At 39.3% G+C, this 12,862-nt stretch overlaps 2 protein-coding genes across 4 annotated transcripts in view; one reads left to right on the forward strand and one right to left on the reverse strand.

The window, feature by feature from the left end:
- The window catches only part of errfi1b (ERBB receptor feedback inhibitor 1b), a 9,391-nt gene extending 6,125 nt beyond the window's left edge, over window positions 1-3,266 (forward strand). For both annotated transcript variants that reach the window (XM_014001677.1, XM_014001678.1), the window contains exons 3-4: window positions 578-651; window positions 1,117-3,266. In XM_014001677.1, coding sequence (XP_013857131.1) covers window positions 578-651; window positions 1,117-2,129 — 1,087 coding nt within the window. In that variant the 3' untranslated portion in view covers window positions 2,130-3,266. The remainder of the gene's footprint in view (window positions 1-577; window positions 652-1,116) is intronic.
- Window positions 3,267-3,397: 131 nt separating this feature from the next.
- On the reverse strand, window positions 3,398-12,455 carry emc1 (ER membrane protein complex subunit 1). 2 transcript variants are annotated; one of them, XM_014001675.1, is made up of 23 exons: window positions 12,335-12,455; window positions 11,751-11,878; window positions 11,592-11,657; window positions 11,407-11,500; window positions 11,194-11,322; window positions 10,913-11,039; window positions 10,645-10,794; window positions 10,289-10,456; window positions 9,481-9,552; window positions 9,171-9,269; window positions 8,991-9,087; window positions 8,488-8,604; window positions 7,290-7,298; window positions 6,897-7,096; window positions 6,535-6,684; window positions 6,225-6,386; window positions 5,985-6,104; window positions 5,746-5,883; window positions 5,132-5,305; window positions 4,831-5,041; window positions 4,658-4,742; window positions 4,437-4,566; window positions 3,398-4,257 (listed from the first exon to the last, which is right to left on the reverse strand). In XM_014001675.1, exons 1-23 carry the CDS (start codon window positions 12,424-12,426, stop codon window positions 4,078-4,080), a joined length of 2,898 nt encoding a protein of 965 aa, XP_013857129.1. In that variant the 5' UTR covers window positions 12,427-12,455; the 3' UTR covers window positions 3,398-4,077. The 2 variants fall into 2 exon arrangements, with proteins under 2 accessions (XP_013857129.1, XP_013857130.1); XM_014001676.1 differs by lacking the exon at window positions 7,290-7,298.
- Between the last annotated feature and the right edge of the window lie 407 nt (window positions 12,456-12,862).

The following is a 12,862-nucleotide window of genomic DNA, read 5'->3' on the forward strand; positions in this document are numbered from 1 at the left end:
ATATTAACTTGCACTGACAAGGGGCAGGCTTGCTTTCTAATTACTGAGAGAGTTCAGCTTTCTTTGTATGTATGGATCACTTGGGTTGTTACCAACATCTGGTGAAAATTTCATGTCATTAGCACCTCTAGTAATATATTTACTGAGAAAAATGGTGACGTGTTCAATACTTATTTTACCTGCTGTACCTGACTCTAAATTTAGCCTAAACTCAATGCACACCGTGGTCCTAAAGCCAATCCCTCACCCAAAGTCAGCATCTCTACCAGGCTTAAGTCCCCACAAGGCTGTGTTTTTCTGGAAAATGGTCCCCATGATGTGGCAAAAAATGTGTCCACACACACAAAGAGAGAGAGGCAGTTATATAATTCCCATGGGCGTGAGCAATAAAAATAAAAACTTTAAAAAAAACATTGAAAATGGCAAAAATAAGGAAAGTCAGCCAAGAGATCCCATCTGCAGTCCACAGAGTCGAGCTATATTTGTTTCTTTTTTTAATCATTTAATGACTAACAGATTCCACGCAGGAATGAGTTACACGTATGGTATGGATTTCCTAACCTGTCTTGCTTTACAGATTTTGCTTCAACTCGAGTGCCGACATCGAACACAACCTGAGGGAGCAGCAACGAACGGCCAAGGAATTTAACCGTGAGTGTTTTTCTTTTTTTTTTTTTTTTTTTCGAGGCCTTACTTTTAAGTTTAGTATTTTCCACAATAGAGGAGAAGGAGGGGGAGGGAAGCTGTTGGTCACCAGCTGCTCCCGCGGTCTGGGCCACGTCGGATGTTTCCACAGAGAGTGTTATGGGAAGCTCAGTCCAGATTGTGGCCCGCTCTGCAGATAATGACGACTCCTGTGTTAATCAGGGTGTTGTGGCTGATGTTTGACGAAGAGGGTGATAGGTTACCGGTTGTTTTTCCAACATGTTTTTACTCCAGTTTCCTGCCCCTTATCTGTTTTTCTTAGAAGTTGTTTTTCATGTTTCTTCCTCTGATACGTTTTCTCTCTATGGACCTCAGGAAGCGACAGAGATAACAAAGTTTAAATAAGAATAAAAAAGGAATAATGTAGGATTTTCTGTTTTTTTAATATATTGTATGTTTCCCTTTCCACAGCCAACATCCCTTTCTCCCTTTTTCCCTTCTACACTGATTCTTACCGCCTAACCTCGGATAACGCAGCGCTGCCCAGTGAGGGAGATCAGGTGGTCCCTTCCTCCCAGAAACGAAAAGCGTTCGGGGGCCACCAGAAGGAGGCCAAACCCCTCCCCCCTCTGCCCGACCCTGAGGAGTTCATGTCCGATGAGGCGGCTGATAACGAGGTCGAATTCTTCACCAGTGACCGCCAGAGTCTTCTGCCTAAAAGCTGCCCAAAGGCCATTTGTGCAGGCAGCAGCAAACACTGCGGCCAGGTAAATTATGCCTACAGGGAGAGCTCGGCTTGGGATGTGGGGTCCGGGATCGGATCCATGGCTTTCTCTTGGCCCAGCAGAGAGGACAGATCAATGAGCAGCGGAGGCAGGTTTGGAGCCAACAACCCCAAGTTCCCTCACTTTGCTCCGCAGAAAGAAAACAACCAGCATGTCGTGTCTGCTGTGTTTGGAAGCCAAGAGCCGGAACAACACAAGTCCTCCAGAATCCAGTTCTCCTGTCCAGGTTTTCCTGCTCAAGCACACACGAGCTCCACGACCCGTTCCACCGAAAAGCCGCAGATCCCCCCTCGTGTCCCCATCCCGCCTAAACCCTCTGCTTGTTTAAAGAGCGCCAGCGAGGAAGAAAAGCCGCCTAAAATCCCCCCGAGGGTCCCTTTAGTGCCGCCGTGCCCGCCCCGCACGCCCAGCCCCAAAAGTCTTCCCATTTACATCAACGGAGTGATGCCCGTCACTCAGAGCTTTGCTGCGAATCCAAACTACGTCAGCAGGGCCTCGCAGAGACCGCGGAGTGAGAGGGCCCCAACTCCCACACAGTCCTCGCCGCGGATTGTTCCCATTTTGAAGGACGGCAAACAGGCCAGCGCCACGCACTACATCCTGCTGCCGCCGGGCCGCCCGGCTCAGACCGAGAGGCGGGAAAGACTCCGGAGTGAACCGAACGGGACAGGAAGTACCGGCGCCTGGCTGAAGAGATAGAAACTGAAACCTAACGAGCAAAGAACCGTGACTGACATCGTTTAGAAGTACATTATTGCACAGTGTGTGAAAGCAGGTACTCACGTCTAATGTTTTTTTTTTTTTTACAAACTCTTTAAATGTTGTGTAATGTCACTGAGATGTTTTGTGTCTGTTTTTGACTGAACATTTTACCGGTCAGTATTCCATAGACCTCTTTTCTTTCTACAACACCGTACAGCACAGTGTTATCATACTTTCACAAAGAGTAGAGAAATAATATACCTCCTGCAACACATGTTCAAGCTGAGAAACTGCTGTTTTTGTATAGTAAAAATGTATCGTTAACGTTTTAACCCTGACAAAAACGTGCCACTAAAACCAAACTGTTTTTACCACAACAGAGCGAATAATTCAAGGTACAAGCTGGGATTGTACTAAACTGTTCATTGCACTTGTGCTACGTTTTTTTTTTTTTTTTTGAGAATGCTACTTGAAAATTCTAATATATTTATAGATAGAAGTCATTCTCACTTAAATATTTATGTTAAATGTTACAGTGAAGATTATGTTCAGCAGCATAACACACGTGGAAGTAAATTAATGTTTAACCTGATCTGCCTCATGAGTTTCACTTTATTTTCTTGACTGTTTGGATTTTATTGTAAAATTGTTTTATTTAACACAGATTTTAGTTTAGACCAACAGATGCCTGCCTGAAAATGTTTAATTCAAAAGGTACATTCAGCTATCTGAATAGTCATTTTTGAATTGACAAAACTTCCTGGACGTGAAGCAGAAAGTCCTTTTTTATTATTAAACTAATTTTCTTTAATATGAATGGAAGTATATTTTTATATTAATTAAAAAAACAAGACCAACTGAAATAATATACTGTAGCTTTATGCAAATTTGGTTTATGTGTATGAACTTAGCTTCCATTTAAAGTACAGGTTGTAGATGGAATAAAAAATTAAACAACATACACATATGTCAGACCAATGTTTACTTTTTTTTTTGCGTCAATTTCTTGGAAGTCCTCATGAAGGTTTGGTATCAGTTTAGGCCCTGGAAAAGGCTTCAAGTTTATCATTGTCAAAAGTAAATAACTGTTTTGTTTTAGTTGTATTTATGGAAATAAATAACTTATTCCTTGAATGATTTCTCTCTTCTTTACCCAACACCAATGCTATGAATATCTCAATTTTAAAGAGTTTTTGTTTTCAGGTTTTAACAGTTTATTTTCAACTCGGGATATTTTGGAGAGAAGAAAAATACTTAGACTGGGGTTCTCAAAAAAACAACAACAATTTAATAGATCAAAACAGGAAAACAAAAGCTACTGTTGAACATATTGACTATGGTAATAGAGCCGTAAATTATTTGTTAGAATGACAACATTTTCTTATACCATCTCCCACTTCACAGTTCATGTGCCATAAAAGAAAATTATGGCAAATCAGCAGGCAAATCACAAAATCATTCAAGTATGGTACTGCATCATCTCATGCTCACAAGCTGCAGGTTTTCTTTTTTTTTTCCTGTAGTTTCTGATTTCCTCAATTATTAGTTTCTGTTGGAGCAGCCATTTGCTCCAAAACCTATAAACCAATTAAAGAAAAAACTAAATTTTTATTTACTTAATTGTAGAAATTTCTACATATTTTAATTTGCTTGTTTGTTCTGCTGTTACGTGCTAAATGTTTAATCAAAATGCTGTGGCACAAAAGGAAAAAAAAGTTTCTCTTATTTAATCATTTCTTTTTTTTTGCAAAATAAGTTAAAAAACAAAAAAAAAAAACATAAAATCTTAGCTAACCCCTCCCCGCTGTCCCCTGCAGTTCCTTGTGGGCCTTGTCGAACGTTGGCTTGTTTTTCTACAGGCTTGGACCCGGCGGTCTCGTCTTCTCGGACCGAGGTCCTCGGTGCAGCTGTGGGGCTCTCAGGTGCAGGATGAGGGAGACCGGATTTACCGCCAGGCCCGGTTGAGCAGTTTGACCTCTGCCAGGCGTTTGCTTATCATGGTGGCGAAGAAGAGGGCGAAGAGTACGCTGCTGATCAGCATGTAGTCGTAGTCGTCCTTTAGCACGTCGAACTGCTTTGATGGATACACTCGTGTCTGGTAGATGTCGAGACCGTATGCCACTACCTGGAAAAAAAAACTATTAACACTTAAATAAAATTAACAAAATGTGTTTTTAATGTGACAAATACATGGGTATTCTAAAAAAAAACAAGCAACTAAAGTGGCAATTTATTCAATAAAAACACTTCCAAACAAACAAAAAGGCCTTTAATTTTTTTCCCAAATATTAAGACCAGACTCACCAAGCAGGTTGACTCCAGTCCAGAGGGGGCCGTGTAAATACCTCGCACTCTTGATACAGTCTGATTGTAGTTGATGAACCACTCCGTACGGATGATCAGCTCTGGTGCGTACGGTATCAAGTTCTCTTCCCTGGAGATGAAGGGTGACAGCTCAGATGCACATGTGGGAACAGGTAACAGAAACAGCTCAATTTTAAACCACTTGTGACCGGAAGACTCACCGGCTTTGCTCGGATACGATTTCTGGCCGGCGTGGGTCGAGAAACATCTTCGGTAAAGACATAATCCCTCCAGATGGCAACCCAACTGTGACGATCCAAACAGAGGCGCGTTGCAACAGGTTAGCAGAATGTTTAAGTGTTTACTTTCAGGAAAATATGAATTCGGATCTTACTGAGCAGGTGGCGGCTGGTGATTCCCTTCTCAGTCAGGGTGGCCTCCATGGTGGAGATGGACGAGGGGAAAATGTAAGACTGCTGAAGCACCTGAGGAGCATGAGGCCGATCCAGAGAGCTGAACACCGTGCTGTTGTAGAGCTCCATCCCTTCATAGAGTTCAATAACGGAGAACTCATTCCTGCGAGACTTGGTGCTCCAGTATTCATACTGTGAAGTCGGACGCAGACAGAACACGGTAGGTTCAGTGGGGTCACATTACCCTCATGGAGGGCTATTTTATAAATGCACCAGTCTTACCACAACCCAGTTTTCAGAGTGAACAACATGGACCGGTCCCCTGGCTTTTCTCTGGACTGCCTCGTGGAAGATCCGACCGGTCACGCCATCGATCAGTAGGATTCCGATAAAACTGCGCTCCTGATGCAAATCTGTGCTTTCAGTCACTACAGCCAGTAGGTTGGGGTTCAGGTACTAAAAATAAAAACAGATTCAAAAGTCAAATGACAAGATTATGGCTAAAATTATGATGCTAACAGCTGCAATGATGTCAAAAATATCTCAACAACTACTGCACATATCACTGGTGTTTTTTTGGTTGCATCTTTTGTCGTTTTTCTGTCATCCTCTGAACAAGAAATGTGTGCAGGAATAAAATTGTAGATCAAATATTTTATGTAAATTCTAAAATAAAGATTAAAAATAGTCAACGAAATATATAAGGATTTGTGGTTGAGATAAAATTATTCATGAGGAATTTTTCTAGCAAAATAAAATAAGAGATTTATCTAAAATTGTACAAGATGCTACAGTACCTAGCACAAATATATGTACAACAGGTTGCCCTTGATAAATAGATCAGTGACCTCAGTAGGATTTGCCTGGTTAAGTAACGGTAAAATAAAGTAAAATACCTTATACAGCACACTTCGGTCTCCCATCACTCTGCCCTGTGAGTGAACGTGCTCATTGGACCTTTTCCCTTTAACAGAAACAATCTTCTGGACCTCAGTTGGAATTACGACTTCCCAGACCTGCTCAGTCGACAAGTCCTGAGATCACCAAACACGCCAAGGTTAATGGTTTTATTTGGTATTCAAGCACCACTTTGTAGAAACTCACTGCTTAAACATTGCATGAAGGTTCAACTTGCCGTTCTTAGTCTGTAACCAGAGAGTCGTCCCTGACTGGAATCCACGAGATAAAAAAAGATGGACGCAGCCGTCTCCTGGAGCTGCTGTATCACGTTCTTGGTAGAAGGAAACGCTGAAACCTAGAATTATGAAATCCAATTTAACATTGTGTTTGTGTGTGTGTGTAACACATGACTAAGTGATATGTGGCGGAAGAAAAATTAAAATGTTGTTGATCTGGTTCACAGTTTCCTACATACCTTGTACTGGTCATCAACAAGTAGTAAGACTTTGGCGTAATCCTGGTCCATAAGTGGGAGCAAAAGTGACTGAAGTATGGGCTGAGACAGGACAGGAGGAGCAACCTGACTTTTCCTTCCAAAAATGGGGTTAAATACATGTAGTGTTGCCAAACCAGAGTCCTTTAATCAAATAAAATCAGAGAATTTATGAAAAATGGATTAAAATAGGATAAATAACCACATTGCACAAGTTAGACCACTAAGCTAAAGAAAATAAAACACTGAAGAGAAATCACTAAGATAATAACACCAGAGCTTTATTAGACACCTTGTCTTTGATGAGTAGCGTGCACTGTGGCGGGTGCGGGAAGTGCGCAGTCGTTCGTTGCACCATCAGATTGAAAGCAGCATTATCTGGAATGTTCTCCAGGTAGTGCTTCCACAGTATGCTGCCAGTCTTACTGTCGATCCCAAACAGCTGAACAGAAAAAGAAACAGGAGTTACCGGTGCAGGAAAAAGTGAGAGGACTTCTTGTATTACTCATGTTTTGTTCCAGTTTAGGCCCATCTGAACTCAGACTAAATAAGCCTCAACTAGTTTAACCACAACTGTGTTGCATGAATGCTCATCTCTCCTTCTGAAACACTAACAAACTGAATCAAATTAAAGGGCAAGCTCCAGCCTTGTACCTTTCCAGATGCTGTGACCATAACCATCATTTTCTGCAAGTTGAACTCGTCTCTGGACAGATTCTCGATCGAGACCTCGTTCTTGACCTGACTGCGGGGTTTGCGAGCGTCATAGAACAACTTCCAGAGGTGAGCGACCCAGGCCTGCAGCATGATGAGCTGAGAGGAGAGCCTCTTCAGCACCATAGACGTCAACCCATCTAGGACATAAACACAGAAGGTTTTTTCAAAACATTGAGAAAAAGAGCACAAAATAAATCCATAAAAAATGTTCTTCTTTACAGATGGACCAGGTTGAATACGTTGAATTTTCAAAATTTGTTAAAAATATTTTAGCTACACTCATCTTAATAGAGGGAGTCAAGTCTTATTGCAAATACAGACATGTGTTACCTTGTATAGCTGAATCCATTCGCAGCAGTAAAAACAAGACAAATACAGAAGTGAAGCTAACCAAACTCAGACGAGTCAAAATCTCAACATATTTAAGATTTAAACTGATCACTAGCACATAAATACAGAGAGAAGACGGTAAATAGATTTTAAATAGTGTAGCTGCTAAAGTGAAGATAAAACTAAAAGGCATTTGTCCAAATTGCACTTTCCACCTGAAATGAAATGATGCTGTATTAATGGCAAAAAGATGAGGATAAGCCCAGATCAGAGCTAGAGGAGAATTAGGATAAAAATAATTGTAGTTGATACGTCCAGACCTTATTTAGAAGCTCTATTGCAAATTGAAACAATAGTTAAGAAAATGGCAAAGAAAATAGAGAAAACTGAACAGATTGTAAAGTAGGGGTGTAAGAAAATATCGATACATTGAAATATCGCGATATTTCATTTCCTGATACTGTATCAATATTCTAAAGCCCTGTATCGATTTTTTATTAAGTTTTAAAATGTCAGCTTTCCTGCCAGCCGTTCATTTTTATGTTGTAGTTCAGCCTCTGACCGCTAGTTGGCAGCAGTGAGCCAGCCAAATGGCTCCTCTACCTCTTGAGGTAGAGGCTATTGTTAAGTGTTGGGTGACCATATTGTAAATTAATATTAAAAACTAAAAGCTGCAAAAAATATATTTTCAACCTATTTATTGGCAAATTTAGTCTGATAATTGAAAACATGGATGAAATAAGAAATATGAAACAAATAAAATAAAACACATACAAAGCAGAACACAGCTAAATGTATCAAAAGTATGTCTATGTAATATTAGAATTTTATGAGACAATGAATTTTGGTTTTTCATTTTATCCCCCAGTAAGAGGTTTTTATTTAACAGAGTTTTTGGACCAAAAAAATCGCAATATATCGCCTTGCTTACAGTATCGCAATATATCGGGATATATCGTATCGTCACCCCTTTGTCATGATATGTATCGTATCGCCAAATTCTTGCCAATACACAGCCCTATTGTAAAGTATGACCTAAACAGCATATAAAGATATCTTTGCAGCGCCAGGAGAGACTAAACTCAACGTTTCTGCCCGCCTAGTGCACAACAAAATGAATTATAGGTTAAAAAAGCAGATTTTACATCACATGTCCCCTTTAAGTAAAGAGCTTTAATACTTCTGATTCGACATTTACCCGCTTTTTTGCCAAACTCTCCCTCCAGCTCGGCCTGCGTTCCAGTAAGGGGCAGATCCACCATTTCCATTGTCATCACATGTGACAGAGCCTCCTCTCTTGTCCACATTACACGCCCTGAAAAAGAACAGTCATTACTCCCCTGTAATCACTCCTTCCACCATCCACACCCTGTGAAAGTCTGCTGCGTTGATGCTTTCCATTAACAGCCACATGGTAATGTTGTTCCTATGTCTTCTGCAAAACACTGGACAGGTTGCAAAAACAACTGGACTTTGACGCCACCTAGTGGTAGGATGAAAAAAAGACTCTGCAGTACATCAACACAGGGCTGACTCACAATAAACTGAAGCTCTCAAAAAGTGGTAAAATGTGTAGAAGCAGTAACAATTTGGGATAATTCTGAAATGAAATCTAACAACCGTGCAAAATCCATAAATTGACTTAATAGTTCACACTGGTCTGACTACAAAAGAACTGTTTTTCTTCCTTCTTGTTCATACCTGGCTGCTGTATGAAAGTGAGTGCATGGTCCTCTGTCTGTACCATGACTCTGTAGCCAACAGAGTCATCTTTCTTCAGGAATGCTTGAACATGAAGCTGTGAGACAGAATTTACATTCATTTAATTTCCCTCTACAGATGATTTAAGTGCTACGGCTCCTTGAAAAGATACAAACTCACCCTCTCTGGTTTTCCTCCAGTAGGATCCACGGTATAAATCAGAGTTGTGTCAAGAAGTCTGCGTCCAGTTTCAGCACTGAAGAGATTGATACTGCAAGCCTGTAAGGAAGCAGCAAACAATCACCTTTCAAAATGTATTTTATCACCTACATAAAAAACTTTACGAAATCTGATAGCAACAAGCTAGACTTATTAACTAAACTAAAACTGTGAATCATAAACTGTATGAAATCTGCAAAAGGAGCTCAATGAACAGAAATAAAACCATCCCAGCATTACAGAAGGTAGCTAGAATTTGACGTAAACTTGCAGTTTTATTCTTGGGGGACATGACAGCAGCAACGGTCTTCTCTCCAGTTGTTGCAAATGCAACAAGCAAGGCCTGTGGATGACAACAATCAATAATAATATATTTAAAAATATTGCTCACAAATCAGTAACTGAGTAAATAAAGAACATGGAGCCTTTATTTTAAATGAGTAGAAAGAAGTTTAAACCTATTCAATCCTTTATCTAATCTATATTATTTCTTGCACAATATGTATTGTCTTCATAATATATTGTTTTCAAGGTGTATTAATAATACCTAGATATGGTATGTGTATAATATTTTATACATGAATATATAGAAATAAGTTCATAGCAAAAAACAGTATTCACAACCCCATAAACGCATATAAATGCATATTTAAGTCAAACATATGTGACGTGTCATATTCCTAGCATTGTTGCAGTCAATAGCAAATACTGAAAAAACTGTTTAATAATAATAATAATAATTATTAATAGTAATATTTCCATCGGATCTTAATTACAGTTTTCAGGTCAGAGTTTTCATTTCTTCCACAAAGGTCATGCATGCATGACCACATGAGTTTTGGGTGGCAGGAGGTCTCAACTAGTTTTTTTATGTTTTAACTCCTTGCCTGAACAAAAAAGGATATAAAAAAGACCCATCAGAGGTCCTTGAGAACTTTACTCACAGTCAGAAAAGCAGCTTTACAGTAAAATTAGTTGGTAACATTTGGAGAAACAAACAAAAAAAAATGACAGGTAGTTTGAATTTTGAAAACCTCTACAAGGATTTGAAAAAGTAATATGCAGATATGATTACGTACAGGCTTGAAATCCCTCAGAGTCACGACCTGACCATTGTTGAGCTGGAGAAGTAAATGATGATCAGGCCCGAGGTGAAGGAGGAACTCCGATAGTGGCTGACGAGCCGGGTTAGGCTGGTGTGACACCAGGTATGGATGAAAATCTGGGTCTACTTCAAGACCAAGTGCCTGAAAATGCAAAGTATGTATATATATTTTTATTTATTAATTAATTCAGATGGAGAAACAGTGACACATATAAATAGAGCATATAAAAAGGAAAAACATAACTAAATGCAAAGTTAAACCAAAACTTAAGAAAAGAGCACGTTCACTTCATACAGCAGGATGGCTTTTGTTCTATTGTTTCTTGATACCTGCAGGGGGATCTGTGTCATCTGTAGCTGCTGGTATAAGTCCAGTGTGTAAAGGGACATAGTTGTAGAGTCTACACATGTCAACATCCCCTGGCCAATCACTGCACAGCTGGCTGGTATGTTTGAAAGCCACGGAGCATCAACTGAAATCTGAAAGCATCACAAGCAAACGATAAACTGGAACATCAGTCTGTTAGTTGTTGAAGCTGAAATGACACTTAAATTATCTAATATTTTGCTTTTTTATATCCTACAATTAAATCATTACCTGTTTGATTATTTCACCATCCTCCACACTGTAAGCAACAATAGCAATGTGGGAATGGGGAACAACTCCCAATGCATATACTTGACCATTTCCACCTGAATGCACTGCCTGGTAATTCACAGTTTCACTGCGAAGAGAAACAGTACCCATGGTCAAATGCTAATCTTGGTTATGAAGTTATGGTTATTTCAGAGTATTTTTTTGGTTTTTATAGAAAACTATTTAAAGAAGTATCTAATTGTTGATCAAATAATATATAAAATAAAAACATAGCAATGTACCTTTCTGGTAGGTTCTCTATCCATTTCTGATGACCATTAGACAAGTAATGAAGAGAGATGACCGATTTCTTCAAAACAGCTGCATGTTTGACTGTGCCTTGCTGTCCAACCAGACATGCTGACTGAAAACTAAAATATAGTACAACAGCAGTTAATATTTAAATAACGTATAAACAGTTTACATGTTACCACTGCATTCAGCAAGGAATTCACCTGCCAGAGTCAAGCACAATTTCCCAGTTCAAGCCTCCAACGCTGATGTCCCAGGAGCGCAGCACGCGTCCATTGCCAACCACTAACACCGCATCTAGGCAATAAAAATTGTTTTGTAGATTATAGGCATGGAGTGATGCAACTAAAACTCTTGCAGTTCAAATGCAATGACAAAAGAAAAGCACCTTGGCCATGATGCAAAACAGCATCAATGTTTCCCTCTGGACCAGTCTTGTCCACATGTCGCCAGACTATAAAAGAAAAAGACAGAATAAATATTCAGAATATAATCAAACCTTTATAAGAACTGACAGGTACATATTTGAGATTGACAAAGTACTCACAGAGGTCTCCAGTCCTGGTATTTAAAGCAGCAAAAACATTACTCTCTGTTGCTAGAAGCACTTTTTTAGACGACTGCAAATGCGTGTCGAAATGAGAAAAGCGAACTTTGCCTACATATTGTTGCCTCCTGTGAAAGCAGAGACCAAAAAACAAACAAAACAAAAAAACATTCATCAACACAATTTATTTCGTCTTTCAATGCAGAGGTAAACTACAAAACAGTTAAAATAACCAAGCTTTCTTCTTGTTGATCTTCTTGTTTATAGAAGATGAAAACTTCGCCAGTTTTAATATAATATCTACTTCGTTTTATTTTTGTTTCCAAGTTATAGGCTTTATATAAATCAATCGATTTCTCCAAAACCCACTTATAAACAACAAAAGTGTTAATATTTCATAGAGAAAATAATAAAACAAGGCTATCATCATCGTTAATGTATTAGCAATGTCATCTCCTTAAAAGTCCACCACCGACTCGAAGCTTTGGCTGACAGGTGTTAGCATTAGCATTTCATCATAACGAATTAAATACATATCTATAAAACAAAACTCATGTTTCACTGGTTCTTTAGACTCTTCTTACCAGTCAAATTTTCCCACTTGATCCTCAAATACAGCCGCGACAATGTTGCAAAAAGCTATCAAACTGAGCAAAAGCAAAATTAGCTTTCCCATTGCAGCAGCTTTGCCTTACTCTTCAATGGGAGCGGAAGCCGGAAGTCATTCGGATTTCCTCTTTTGTCATGTTGAAGGGTGGTGCTGCCACCTACCGGTCAAAAAGGCGTTGAAATAGAAAAGGCAAATGATAATTATTTGTCGCAAATATGAAGAACAGCTTTTGGTGACAAAACTAATTAATAAGAAAATGATTTTAGGTGTGTGTGTGGTTTTTTTTAGTACCCAAATGGAAGTGTTACAGCTCATAATAAAGAGCCACCAGGGGGAATTGTTGCCATAAAGACTGGACCAAACAGTAAGTTGTATTTTCTATTTTGTGATTTTTCTGTATATGCACCTGGACCTTCCTAGGATTGCTTTGCCTCTGGCACACACTAAAATGTTTCAATGTCCCTCATTGCTTATTATTATTATTATTATTATTATTATTATT

The sequence above is a fragment of the Austrofundulus limnaeus genome, unplaced genomic scaffold (genome assembly GCF_001266775.1).
Source record: "Austrofundulus limnaeus strain Quisiro unplaced genomic scaffold, Austrofundulus_limnaeus-1.0 Scaffold10, whole genome shotgun sequence".
NCBI classification, from domain to species: Eukaryota; Metazoa; Chordata; class Actinopteri; order Cyprinodontiformes; family Rivulidae; genus Austrofundulus; species Austrofundulus limnaeus.

Excerpts from the sequence above, each read along its gene's own strand:
- emc1 (XM_014001675.1), bottom strand. The coding sequence starts at position 12,426 with ATGGGAAAGCTAATTTTGCTTTTGCTCAGTTTGATAGCTTTTTGCAAC. Across the intron at positions 11,879-12,334 it reads CAAGTGGGAAAATTTGACTG|GAGGCAACAATATGTAGGCA; the intron begins GTAAGAAGAGTC and ends CTGCTTTCACAG. Across the intron at positions 5,042-5,131 it reads ACTCTGAAAACTGGGTTGTG|TATGAATACTGGAGCACCAA; the intron begins GTAAGACTGGTG and ends CCGACTTCACAG.